At 33.7% G+C, this 14805-nt stretch overlaps 1 protein-coding gene across 1 annotated transcript; it reads right to left on the bottom strand.

Annotated features, from left to right (window-relative positions):
- Nucleotides 1-5990: 5990 nt before the first annotated feature.
- Nucleotides 5991-7288, bottom strand: LOC126715128 (transcription factor PRE6-like). The gene is made up of 2 exons (XM_050415571.1): nucleotides 6866-7288; nucleotides 5991-6382 (listed from the first exon to the last, which is right to left on the bottom strand). Exons 1-2 carry the CDS (start codon nucleotides 6983-6985, stop codon nucleotides 6227-6229), a joined length of 276 nt encoding a protein of 91 aa, XP_050271528.1. The 5' UTR covers nucleotides 6986-7288; the 3' UTR covers nucleotides 5991-6226.
- Between the last annotated feature and the right edge of the window lie 7517 nt (nucleotides 7289-14805).

Consider the following 14805-nt stretch of genomic DNA (forward strand, 5'->3'; position numbering starts at 1 on the left):
TTCTAAGTATTCTTTGTTTAGAAGTTCCAATCCCTTTTCTCAATGCGTTCTTCCATGTTATATACTGCCCTCTTGGTGTCATCTTCACCACACACGTGTAGGTTGGGTTCAGGGGATCCCTTCCTGTCCCATCCAACACCTCCTGGAACCTCCAACCAGCAGCTGTAAGGCTGCCCCATCACTGTTCAGGCATCACCTCCACATTAATGCGGCCAGAGAGTTGGTTGAAAGGCAATTGATGTGGAGGCAGCTATTGTTAAAGATATTTGTTTACCTTTTCTTTCTTATCCTTGGTCCCATGTCCCACCTTCAGTGGTAATGTAGCTCTGAGGTGTGTTTGCAACAATGTGGCGTTCAAGTCGTCCTCGGACTCATACCGCCGAAAAGGATTTTGTTCTCAGACGAATACTGAACTCACCTCACGTGATATCTACTCTCCGTTTCATTTGGTTACCCTTATGACCTGATATGGACCTCCTCAAACGGTTTTACGTCCTCAGCTGGGCCACAGACCCAGTTAACACGATTTTAATAATTTATTGATTAACCGACCCCCACATATACTATGGATTGATTATGAATTATGTAGGTCAACTTGGGGTTGACCCATTAATTAATTGTGTCAAAATGGGTTGATGTACATAAAAATGTAACCTACAAAAAAATCTTATTATGTTTAGGTCAAACATTGCTTCCCTTAGTTGAGTCACATTGTGTTACCAATAGTTTGTGCCTGAGTCACACGGTGGGAAAGCCTTGGTTTTTATGGTGGGGTAGGGATTTAGGGCAAGGTTCATGGCTATTTGAGAGTTAGGTTTGTTGCTAGTGGCATGGAGTGGTTAGACGTGATGCATTTTACTAGCTAGTACTAGCAGCATGATGGTTTAAAGGTTGCGTTTGTTGCCGATGGGGTCTCACCAATGATTTTGGGCATCAAATGGTGATATGGTCATTCATGATAGGTCTATTGCAACAACTAAGAAAAATTTAGTTAATAGACCAATTTTCGATTGTTACCAAACAAGTCTTCAAAATATTTTTTATAAATACTGTTAGAGATATATTAGACATATTAGTCCAATGTAATAGGCTCAAGCCCACTTCTACTTACACTTGTAGTCTAGGGTTTAGACGCTTATATATACTCATATTAGGATTCATTGTAACGTAGATTATTGTACTACACTCTTACATAATAAAGATGTATCCCTTAAAGGTGTCCTCCATGTATGTAAGCCGACAAGGCTGAACTATGTAACCATCGTGTTCTCAGTATTCTTATTCTATACTTCCCCTTTCGCATCTACTACAGCATATACAACATGGTATAACATATCACATTGCTAATATATTGAATGTAGTATCAAAGCCAATATTCATTCTTCGCATTCAACAAAATATCTACACAACAAAGAATGAAATCATGAAACCACCATCGCTCACACCCGTGTTTAAAATTCATAAGCCAAGCAAGCTGTGCCCCTCCAATCACAGATTTGTGCAAAGCGAGCCTTCGACTAATGAAACTAACTACACAAACATGCTCCTTGGTCCCCCGTACGAAAATCCTAGAAATTTGGTCACTCAAAGCCTACCTACGTGCCGCAATTAGCTCCAAAAAATCTCCCACACGCCACATCAGAATTCTCACTCACAAATCTTCATTGGACACATCTGCTGCCCTGTCCCCTCGTTCGCCAATCTGTAGATCCGAGGAATCTGGCCCTTATTCAACCAAACACGTACTCTCACATGCCTCCTGGATTTTTGGCCTCGCCTCTATGCGCCGAAAATTGCCTCGTCATCATCTGATGACATCATAAACACCTCATCATCAATCATGTAAGCCCTGGCCTATGTCACTGACACGTCAGCATCTAGTCATCAAACACGTTAGCAAGATGCCACGTCAACACCAATGTAGTTCACCTAAACTAGTTTCCCGATTCCGAATTGACCCGTGATGTCAATGTACATCTGACTGTTGATTGCCCGTTGACTATATATCTTGACTGTTAACTTTGACCTAATTTGACTTTGGCTTTTGCGTTAACTTTTAACCAAAAGTTAAAATTTCCAAAAATATCTATCTTACTCAGTTTTTCGCGTAGATTCCAATTTTGGACTCCGTTTCTCCATTTGTAGCTCCAAAATTGGTTAATTGGCACATTCTTTATTGTGGTTTCTTCGAAGGCATTCTTCAAGGCATCTTCAAAGGATCTTATTATGCTTATCCAACCTCAAGCCTTTATTGAGCTTTTTCCTTGAGTTTGAGGGAGGGTGTTAGAGATATATTAGACACATTAGCCCAATGTAATAGGCCTAAGCCCACTCCTACTTGTACTAATAGTCTAGGGTTTAGTCGCCTATATATACTCATGTTAGGGTTCATTGTAACGCAGGTTATTATACTACATTCTTACATAATAAAGTGTAGCCCTTAAGGGTTTCCCCCATGGACGTAGGCTGATAAGGCTAAACCACGTAATCCTCATGTTCTCAATGTTCCATGCTATGATTCCCCTTCCGCATCTACTCTAACATATACAACATGGTATAACACATCACGTTGCTAATATATTTAACAACTACACAGACGTGCTCCTTGGTTCCCCGTAAGGAAAACCCAAAAATTCGGTCACCCGAAGCCTACCCACGTGTTAGAGATATATTAAACATATTAGCCCAATGTAATAGGACCAAACGAACTCCTACTTGTACTAGTATTCTAGGGTTTAGTCGCTTATATATACTTATAGAATAGGAATACTGAGAACACAAGGGCTGCGTAGTTCAGTCTTGTCAGCCTACGCCATAAAGGAAACTCTTAAGGGCTACATCTTTATTATGTAAGAGTGTAGTACAATAACTTGTGTTACAATGAACCCTAACCGGAATATATATAGGCATACTATATAATTTTAGCTTGTGGTGTTCGCTCCATGATGATTGCTTTTTATCATCGGGCCAAGGCACAATTAATTTTTGGCATAGGTGGGATTCGAACCCCACCACTCTATGATGATTGATCTTTATCATCAAGCCAACACATCAATTGATTTTTGATATAGATAGGATTCAAACCTCAGATTTCTTGTTCAATAACAAGAGAACTTACTAGTTGAGTTAACTAAAATCACAACTAGTCTTTTTTTTATGAAAAATAATTTTGAGTAACATCTTTTCAAATGTACTTTTTTTTCAAATGTTTTATTTTCTATCTCAATCAATTTTTTAAAACACTTTCAACAGATCATGACCTAAAAGTAAGGAAAATTTATCCAACCTTTGATCCAATGATGAATAGACTTTATAAGCTAAAGATTAAGGTCACATCCTTCCTTTTGTCTTCAAGATATAAAGTCACAATAGAAAAGACTTAAGAAAAAAAGCAAAATGTGTCTTAGATTCCTACCTAATTGCTCCTTCTTTTCATCGCTGTTGAAATTTAGAACAAAAAATACCATCAAAAACCAAGAGAGTTTTCATAGCTTAATTCTGCTGTGAAAATTAGTATTTAATGGTTAAAATGCATAACAGAAAGATGCCAAAAGCCTATTTTGTTAGGTACAAAGGTTAAAAACACGTGGGGACAAAATGGCTACCTTTTAGGTAATTCTCATAAGTCAAAATCCTTGAAGGTAATTAAATATAATTTTAATTTTTTTATTTATGAAAAATTATAATTAATAAATTTTATTAGGTCATTCCATTCACCAGACTAAAGGCAAGGAGACCCTAATTATCGCATATAGTATTTTTGTATTGCTTTCTCTCACATAACAATAGATTTAATGTATAATTCTGGTAGGATTATACATTAAATCTATTGTTTTGTTCTTCAACAAATTCAATACCTCAATATTGAGAACTTAATTGAGTCAACAAAAATATTGAGAATTTAATTAAATGTCTTTCCACTTATCTTGTAATCTAATGAGTAAGGAAACAGTCTCTAGTTTAAGTCCATTACCATATAATTCAAACAAAAAGTACATGGGTTAACTATTCATTCAAATAATATTAAGCATGTTTTTGATGTTTATCTCTTCTCAAGAAACAAGTGGAAAATATAATTGGAGGGCATGTATGGGTTGGGTTCCATTTGTACACTTGCTATTCACTGAAAAGAAATAAATTTGCTCTCATTAAACTTGTTTAAGCTTATACTTAGTAAATAAATTTGAAGCTTTAGGTATTCAACTCGTGGTTTTTTCCAGGTTAGAACATGTACTAATCAATAATCATGCCAAATTTCAGCAAAACCGAAAAAAAAAAAATCAAAACAAAACAAAATAATCATGTCAAGATGTAACACTTCTTTTCTGAGTTGTTATTCATCTATTGAATTGTTGAAAGATCATATATACAAGACAATAAAAGAAAGTTTGGGAACTCCAGACCAATTACAAAGCTCCAAGTTTCTATATCTCTAGCTTCCTATGTTCCAAAAGAACGTGTAAAATATTTTTATAGATTTATTATTCTAATTTATTTGTATTTGGATTAGTATTTTTATTAAAAGCTTATTTACTTTGTCATTGAAAGTTGTCAAAAATCTTGTAATTCAACAGTACAGTGCACTCTTTTTTATTAGAAAGGCTAGAGTTCAAATATTCCATTCTCATTGTTGTAATTATTAAATTTTAAAAAGTAAACCATAAAAAATACATGTAATTAAGATTATAAAAATATAAGATTCTAAAAAGCTGTACATAAACATTTAATTAAAGGTTAATCAAAACTCTAACATGAGTAACATTTTATGGTCTTGGGAAACCTACTTGGCTGATTATCAAACCCCATTTTTCTCTTGCATGCAGATCAGGTGAATTAGAAAAGTAATCAGCTTTCCTATCAGTCTTTTATTAGGGAAATAGCTTTACTGCTTCTAGTCAAATTCTCTATGACTTTAATGACAATTTTGAGCGGAAAATATGGTCATTTAGTTAAATGCGTCTAAACCCTTTTTACCCTCAAGAAATAGTGCAGTGTACGTAGATTCTTAGTAACTGAATTTTTTAAATTAGATACAATAATTACTGCAATTCTAGTACTCTCATATGAGGGGGAAAAAAACATATCCAAGCTAAAAATCTTCTATCAAGTGAGATGAACCACCAAATTTCTTTGACCATCATATATATATATATATATATTGATCGATCTTAGCTCTGTCGTCTTCAATGGCCGACACACTTACATATCTAGATGTTTTGTTTGAGTAAGGCACAGGATTTTTATTCAAAGTTTAGTCCCTTTCTTGCTGTCGGTCTAAAAAACCTCTGGTTGATGTGTGTAAATCCATTCATACTACATAGAATAAGTGTTTGTGCAGTCAGCTCTTTTATTAAACAAACTTAATCAACATTTTATTTATGCAAAAGTGCATGAGTATTTGATAAAAATCTTGCAGAAATTCTACACCCTTCATTTGTTGTACAGAATTCTTTGGTCACATATAAGTGTAACTTTTTTTTTTTTTGAAGTCACATTTAACCTATAGTATTAAGCATTTATCTAGCTAGTATAACAATTTCTAAGGCACGTCATAGCTTTGAAGAAAATTGATTGGATGGGGCAAAGGAAGTACTAATGTCATATTGGAAGTATCACGTACACCATGAAAGCAAAGTTGTCAAGGAATTATCCATTTAACTCACTAATTTCAATTAGTGCATGAACTTCATTTTTTAAGAATGAAATCAAAATTAAATTAGATATAAAAATGAAGGCATTTGAGTGTCACTCTTTTTGTAGTTGTATTACTATTTTCATGAAATCATTCACATGAAATGATTGGATTCTGAGTTACCAACAAAAGCTAAAGTTCAACACTACACCATGTATTTGCCATTTGCTAATAACAATATCCGATCATTTTCCATGCAAAAGTAGGCCGCGTAATCCTAATAACATTAACTGTTTTTAGTGTCAATGAAGTGATAGCTTAACCAACTAGAATCCCAGAAAAAGTACATTAAGTATCCATAGAAAAAGGCATTGCTAGTGCAAGTCCATTTATTATACAACTTAATTACAGCCACTATCCACACAAAATATGAAACACACTAACCCTTGTTTGATCTAGTGACCAAAATCTTAAAAGGTCGTGCCCATTGCACAAGACTTACACTTCTACAGAGTCTGTAAGAAATGCACGTGCAGCTATAGAATACATATAGATATATATATTTATATTTATATAAAATTTTAAGGATTTAATTTATTGCGAGATTAAGCTCCTAATTATCGCAGCCTCAGCGCTATCAGCATCAATTGTGGCCAAAAGTTGGGACAGTCGCTCGCTAAGGTCATCCACTTCTCTGTGCAAGCTTCTGATATAGTTGCAGGTCTCTTGTAGGACCTTAGAAGCAGATACCTTCAAACACAAATAAACAAATAAATAAATGAGTGAAAATTCAAATTTATCAACAACCCCACTTTCTTCTAAATGCTTTAGTTAAAGACATTTTATAATCTTTTTAAGTTTTAACCATGTAAAATATGGTCAAAAGTCAAACTAATACAAAGATCATATATGTACACCTTGTGTTACATGGTCCAGCCACAAGACTGTTAAGTAATAGTCAATGGGAACCTTTTAATGTCCATGAATGCATTATTGTATGGAAATAATGCACAAATGGTCCTCAATACCCGGGTCAAATTTGAAACAAACCCCAAGAGTCTTATTATACTATACTATGGGACACACATGTGCCATGCTAGCTAGGCTGTTAGATGTAACATTTTCCTACAACCTTCGCTGAAGTTGGGTGGCAGAGTTCAAAGCCAACAATGCTCAGAAAGAAAGAGAGATGAGTCAAAACTTTAAACTTTAGACTTTAAAACTTTAAAGTACCTTGTCAGAACGCCTATTTTGAATCTCAGGAACAAGTTGGCGTAACTTGGAAACGAGGTCGATGATTTGGTCATCAGTAATCCTTGAAGCCCCAGATTGCCTTGACCTTCTGCTAGACATGCCTAGAGTGTTTCTTCTTTGTGTTTACTTCAAAAGAAAGATAAAGAAAAGGAAACAAAAGAAAGAAAGAAAGCTCTTCTGGGTGTAGAAAAGAAAGGCTTAGCTAAATTAGTAAGAAGAAGAAGAAGTAGCTCAAGTAGTTTAAGATACTATAAGTTATGAAGAAACAGAGAAAGTGATTAGAGGGATATAAAGAGGAGAACCATAAGGGAAAAGTGGAGAGCAAGAGAGAGAGAGAGAGAGAGAGAGAGAGAGATAGTACAATTACTTAGACAGTGATGTTGGATGTGAAGAAGACAAGTGCATTGGAGAAAGCAGTGGACTAGGCTTGGTGTGTTAGAGAGAGAGCATAGACTTGTTATGTGTATGTTCCCAAGTTGGGGTTTGATCTCAAGTGGGCTTGAAGAAAAATGTTTGTTTTTTAACTAACAAAGTGGGCCTCCATGTAAAGCTCTCATTGCGCAACACCATGTGATCATAGGACACTGATCCTCTCTAATCAGGGTCTATCACTGAATTTCACCTACGAATCACTGGATGCCACATTATATCGTATATTGCAAGTACTGTTAGCCGTATGAACTAGCAGAGACTTTCTGTCCACAGCAATGTTAAGGACACAATCTTAATCGTAAAAATAAGGCGCAATTGCACTTTTAGTCCCTACATTTTGACCTTTTTCCATTTTAGTCCCTACATTTTATTTTTTTCACTTTTAGTCCCTAAACCAATTAACGCGGAACATTTAAGTCCTTGAAACACTGTTCCGTCACCAAACTACCGGAGAAACTGACGGATTAATAAAATAATAATTAAAATTCACTGTAGCACTGACACGTCAGCATATAAATTAAAAAAATTAATTTATTAATTTTAGTTAAATAAAAAAAATAAAAACAGAATTAAAAGTATTTCATTATTGTTAGCAAACTAAATCAGCCACCTAAATCACAAATCGGAGTGAAAAAATCAGCAAAAGCCAGCCAGCCAGCCACCACAGCCCACCCACTCAGCCACTCTCCATAAACCCGCCCAGCCACCCACCGCAACCCCCAAGCCATCCCAAAAGCCCAGATCGTTAAGGAAAAAAAAAACCCCACTCACTCTCACCGATTCCAGGTCAGAGATCTTAGTGACGGCATTTCTAGTGAAACCAGATCCGAGCAACGAGCGACGAAGCGGCGATGACAAGGCTCACCTCGGCCCCCTCGCAGCGACTTCTCCGACGACAAAACGGGCCAAGATCTGATGGTGGTGCCACCAGAACGAAGGCAGAGGGTGCCGACGGAGTGGAGGCGAAGAGCGGTGAAAGGTGCTGGCGAAGTGGATTGAAGAGTGGCGTCACCGATGGGTGTTGTCACTGGTTTGGGCAAGTGTGAGAGAGGATGAGTAAAGTATGAGAAAGGGGGAGAAAGAGTTGGGTATGAAAGACAGTCAGCTGTGATATTTTTGTAAAATACGTTATACTTGTTTTTCTGGTAAAATATTTTACAAGTTTTTACATACAAGGTTTTAGATTTTTTTTCCAAATAACCTTACTTTGCTAACAATTTCGTTAGTTTGCCGGAGAATTTTGGGGGGTTTTGGTTTGTTTTTCCTGTGGGTATCTGACCCAAATTTTTTTTTTTGTATTTGTTTCCCAAGTAGATTTATGGGTTTGAAGGTTAAGGTTTACTTTGTTGGAGATCGGTTTGGTTGTTGGGTTTATGGGTTTGGTTGTTTTATTGGAGATTTGGGTTTGGTTCTTTGTTGGAGATTGATTTTGTAGGAGATCTGTATTTTTGTGATTGTTGGTTTTGTTCTCATTTGAAGATTGCTGTGTGTTTTGCATGTTTGGTTGCTAAGAAAATGCAAGAAGAGAAACAAAAATATTGATTTTTTAAATTTCTGGGCAAGGTTTGCTGGGAAGAAAATGAAGAACATGATTAAGGGGAAGAACACATGTTTTTATTCTGGGCAAGGTTTGAACATGATTTTTTAATTCTGTTTTTATTTTTTTTATTTAGTTAAAATTAATAAATTAATTTTTTAAATTTATATGCTGACATGTCAGTGCTACAGTGAATTTTTATTATTATTTTATTAATCCGTCAGTTTCTCCGGTAGTTTGGTGACGGAACAGTGTTTCAAGGACTTAAATGTTCCGCGTTAATTGGTTTAGGGACTAAAAGTGGAAAAAATAAAATGTAGGGACTAAAATGGAAAAAGGTCAAAATGTAGGGACTAAAAGTGCAATTGCGCCATTAAATAATTATAAAGAGACGTTCCAATTTCACAACTTCACAACTTTCTACACGTATTTGCATTAACTCACCACTTTTGATCAATCACAATCAATCGTACAAGTCAGTAAGCTATAAAAAAAAGTTATGTGTGTTCATAATATTGTTACTCTCATAAATGATTAAAGTAACCCGTTTTAATGATCCTATTACTTTTACATAGGCACAACATTAATGCTACTAAAAATTTTCATTACTTACTAGTAAATGACAAGTTTTGATTATAGCAACATTACTTTCATACAATAATAATTATATATTAATCAAAGACTAAAAATATATGTATCACTAAATTTGTTGCTTTTGTCTCAGGGTACCACTGCTACCCTTGTGTAATACTCTTGATTTTTAAGTCTCAAGTCTCTTGGCATGGCATGTTGTCATTGGTTAGAGCACAAGTTGCAGGAAAGGGATGAGTTAAGCAGGATCTCAACAGAAACATTATATATAATCTTTATACAATACAATAGTTCAGCTTTATCACAAATCGTACCAAACATTATTAAAATGTACATGTTCTAAAATTTTCAACAATAGTTCTTTCTTTATCTACTCGGAAATTATTCAATTTATTGTCACCAAGCAAAATCTCATATGCTATCTCTACCTCTCATATATACAATTGTTTTTCTCCCTTGTTTGGGACACAAGGACGTGAACGTAGGTAGCATCCTTTGATTCTCTAAGCCTTAGATCACATGCAATTTCCCTAGCTCACACGACATGACACGTGGCTACCCTTAGGCCTCAGTATATATGTTATGTGAAGGAGGTTCCTATATGAGGCACTAGATATGAAATTTCCGTGCTTTTGCCCAAAACACTGTCACGTGTTACTATTAAATTGCTCAAAGGACCCCCCTTCTGTCCACAGACACCCCCTTAAAAAACCCCGGCGACCCCTTTTCTCAAAACCAACCAGCAACAATGCATCTTGAGAGGTGATACGTCCACAACATTTTTATAACATTTTCACAACAAATCATAGGTGGTTAGTTGTTATTGGTTCAAATATAAACCAAACACTAAGATTACTTTTATACACCAATAATAACAACTAATAACAACTTGCCGTTTAAAATTTGTTGTAAAAATGTTGTGAACATATTATTTCTCATGCATCTTTTTCATATTCAATTTCATAACTTGTTGATTAACTTGATTTAGTGATTGACAAAATTAGTAGATCCATCATGTAATCAGTAGTAAGCAAAAAGTGACAACTACACACAATCGTACAAATCAACATAGTATGAAATTTGATGTAAGATTTGGTGTGCCTCGAGATTTATTCAAAACCGCGTTCAATTTTTGCTAACAACCAGCAAGTTGTTAAACCAAGACATTGTTAGCTAGCTAGGGTATAGCCACAAAAAGTTTTTGCTTTTCTCAGATGGTTCAGTGTTTGTCATGTTTGTTTCCTTGATGGCTCAATTGCTTTGCAACATACACCATAAATGGTTTCTTGACAATATCTAGATTGTCCAATCTGTAGATGGTAGTAAAAAGAGTGATAAAGACTGTATACCGTACTTTTTCATGGCTTGGTAAGAAAAAAAAAAGTTTAATTAACAGTTCCCAACAAGAATGGAAATTGTCATGTTGCATTATATGGAAATAGTCATAATATTCATGAAAGCAATTCTACTCATATAAAAGCTTTTGGATTGAGACGCCTGTTACCTCAGTTCTTATTTAGAAAATAAAATTGACAAGAGCTTAGCAAAAAAATAGAATGAAATTTGACATTATGTAAATTTCATTTATTGCACCATTGTCCTTATACATGTCAGTTCATGTGAATCTTCTGTACAGATGAACTTGGATGAAAAAACTAAATTAGTTAATAGTACATGACCTTGATGAATGTGACAATAGCATATAACTAGATAAAACACAACTAACTATACCATTGGATTAGACCCGTGAACTCATTATTTACAGAGGAGAAGAAGTAAATTATTCATACAGAAATATAGAAACATTAAAGACATAAATTGTTTTTTCTTTTTGCAAAATAAGATAATAAGTGATAATTAGAATAACATTACTTTTACATATACTTAATATTTTGTAAAGTATCTAGCGCGATATATTAACTCAAAAGGCATGTAAGAAGTTAGTGAAAATGTTTATATCATTAGAATATTGTTATTCAAAAGATCATTATATAATTGATGATAAAATTGGAAACAATCTCATTCAAAGGACCCAATTCTCTTCTTCTTCTTTTTTTTCTTTTTTCTTGTGTGTGCAACTGTGCATGTGAGCATGCGCTTATCATGTATATATCATATATGATGATATATCATACATTCATCTTTTTAAAAAAAGAAAATTAAAAATTAAAAAAAAAAAAAAAAAAAAAAAAAAAAAAGAGGGGGGACGTGTTGGGTTGTTAGGTGATTTCCACTTCTTTATTTAAATGTTTTTGCAATTATTTTGGGGTCCACATGCAACATAAGGTGCCTCTCTATATTATTCAGTATACTAGGTCTTTCTTCTTCCTTGTAAATAAATAAATATATATATATATATATATATATATTATATTGTTAGTCATTGTTCTTTAATTTGAATATGAGATTAGTTAGGTGTAGACTGAACCAGCCGACTTATGTGAAATTGTGAATCTCTTGTAGAAACATCATCTGGAAGTTGGGAGTTATGGGTCGGTTGGAACCAATGATGAAAAAGAATGAAAATGATTAGTTTTATAGTGTTCATCTTGACTCGAGCTCATGCAGCCATGCTAGTGCATGCGGATTTCCCTGTTTAGAACACTTTCTTAATCTTAGGTTTAAGTGTGCAACACAACCTTTATTTGATTTGCTAGTTTCTGCTTTTCAAACTTCAATGTTGAAAATGATCATGGGTCTTCCACATTTTCTTGCTTCTAAATGATTAATTTGCTAGAATTTTACTAAAGAAAGCAATGCTTTCTTGCTTTTGAGTCTCCATCCATATATATCCTTTTTTTTTTTTTAATTAAGACACAATATTATAAGTGCTCTCAAGTACCCACAAGTCCCAAAACCTTTATTTGTTGTTAGCTTAGTTTGAAAATACGATTAGAAGTGCTTTTGAATCTCCGACATATAATTAATTGTGTCTAAGCATATGCATCTACTTTGTTCAACGCAAGTTAATGCATCTTTATTACCACTAATTGTTTAACCTAATGCGTAAATACTAGTAATAATTCTTTTGAAATTCTATGCATGCTTCACCGACCTTGTTTAATACTACTACTTGAACTTTGGTAAAAACTAAATATTAGTAGGTGCCATTAGATCCATCAATCATTGGCTTCATTGACCTTAGAGGTATTGATTTTCCATCAATTACTCTTCTTGGTAGATGTTCAAAACGTGAGAAAAGTTAGAAACTTAGATTTAGTGGGGAGTGAACATCCTGCATATGCGCGGCACGGTTTAGGGGTTTTTTGTTTTCACATAATGCCCCCCCACATTATTTTTATATAAAAAAATATATTAACTTTTTTTTTATGATGCTAGAGAATTTAAATTTATGTCATCATTTTACGAGTTTTCAAATCATTGCAAGATAGTATCACTATCAATGTTGCAAACTACATCTCTTTCAAATTTTAGTTCAATAAAAATTTTCTTTGCCTTTTTCTTTTTGATTGAAAGGGCCTTAAAGAATTTAAGGCGGTCACAATTATTTTTTAATGAAAGACAAATCATTTTTAAAAAGAATTTATATGTAATTTTTTTTCGGGTCAGCATGGTCTTATGACCACCCTACCTCCAACTTGGAGCCGCCCCTTATCCATAAACTTACTCTCACTCTAAATTTAACATTTAAGGTCTGTTTGGATACCGCTTATTTTGCTAAAACTGAAAACTTATTGTTGAAAGTACTGTAGATAAAAGTAAAAGTTAGTTGAAATAGTATAGTATGGCCCGTGAATAGTACCAAAAAGTACAGTGAGACCCATGAATAATAGCAAAAATAAACTGAATAGTAAAATATTTTTCATTTTTTATTTCAATCCAAACGAAGGCTTAGAATTTTATAACAAGGTTCATCCATTAGAATCTAACATATATGCACATGATATTAGTAAGGGTAAAAACATGGAACTAGTATCATGTGTTTTATTTTATGACACATTTAACTCCTATGTGGTTTGTTTCATGAGGCATTTACCTCCCTTTGTGGTTTACTTTATGAGATATTTCCACTAATTTAATAGAATTCAATGATGAGGAAAGTGCCAACATCACATATAGAGAAAGAATTGAATAAAAAAGTCATTTAAGCCTTATATTTAAACAATTCTAGTTTTTTCTCTAACTTTCTCCCTCAATCCTCACTCGATTTTGTGTACTACAAGGCGTAAGATTTAAGGTAGAACAATTTCTTTCTTCAATTCTTTCCCAATGGGATTGGTTGGCACTTGTCATCAAATTTGGTTAAAATTAATGGAAATACCAAATAAAGCAAATTACAATAATTAAAAGTAAATACCTTATAAAGTAAGTTAACAAATTGTTAATAGTAATTTTAAAAAAATAATAATATCATTGATAAATTCAAATAATAAACAATAAATATTTCTCTCTAATGGTGAAATATGGGGGCAACACTCTTTGATGAAAGTCCTCCCGATATTATAATATTGCAGTCAAGGACTCAAGGTCATTATCCTTAAAAGGTGGTAGTGGTACCCGGATTTAAATTTTCAAAGTAACGTGACAAAATACCAGCCGGTTTGAGTTTGTTGTCAAAGTATACTTACTTTTGCTTGATTTTGTGGAATCTTTCAAACTGAAAACAGTCACTCTAAGCCCTAGCTAGGGACACAAATCTTGTTTCGATTTTTTACACAGTGTTGGTCTGATTGAATGTCATTGGTATCAGTAATTTTTAATTTTGAAAAATAATAATATTAGTTATGGGTTAATATAAAAATAATATTGTGCCGATCACAATTTCTTGCGCAATCGGCGGTTATCGTAAAAATTTTTGCTTTTAATAATTCAAACAGCTATGTTATCTATTTTATCATCCTACTTTACAATACACTCAATATTATTGATTCTATTTTAATGTACAACATATTAAAATAATATAAAACACACACCAATAGCAAAATTATTGAGGTGAAATTGTTGAGATAACTGCATAATTGTATTGAAAATTGGAAGCCACCTAGGTGTGAAATTGAATCTTCTTTGAGAAAGGTTATAGATACAAAATATTTTACAAAAAGTTTCACAATTGTTGATTTAACATAATATTGTTAATGATAGATAATAAAAGTAATATTAATGATAGACTCAGATGAAAATTAATTATTATGAAAAATGTTATGAAATTTTTTGTGTTTACCTCTCTTCTTTTGGACCCTAATTTATATCCAAATTAACCATGGAAATCTAAGGGAAGAGTGGGAAAATATTGGTAAAGTGAAATTGAAAGATTACCAAATGCATAAATATACAATTATGCATTCTCCTTGTACAATTTAAGGCCTTCAGCCTCATCTAAGAGCATTCATATTGGATT

Source organism: Quercus robur, chromosome 2 (genome assembly GCF_932294415.1).
Source record: "Quercus robur chromosome 2, dhQueRobu3.1, whole genome shotgun sequence".
In the NCBI taxonomy this organism is placed as follows: Eukaryota; Viridiplantae; Streptophyta; class Magnoliopsida; order Fagales; family Fagaceae; genus Quercus; species Quercus robur.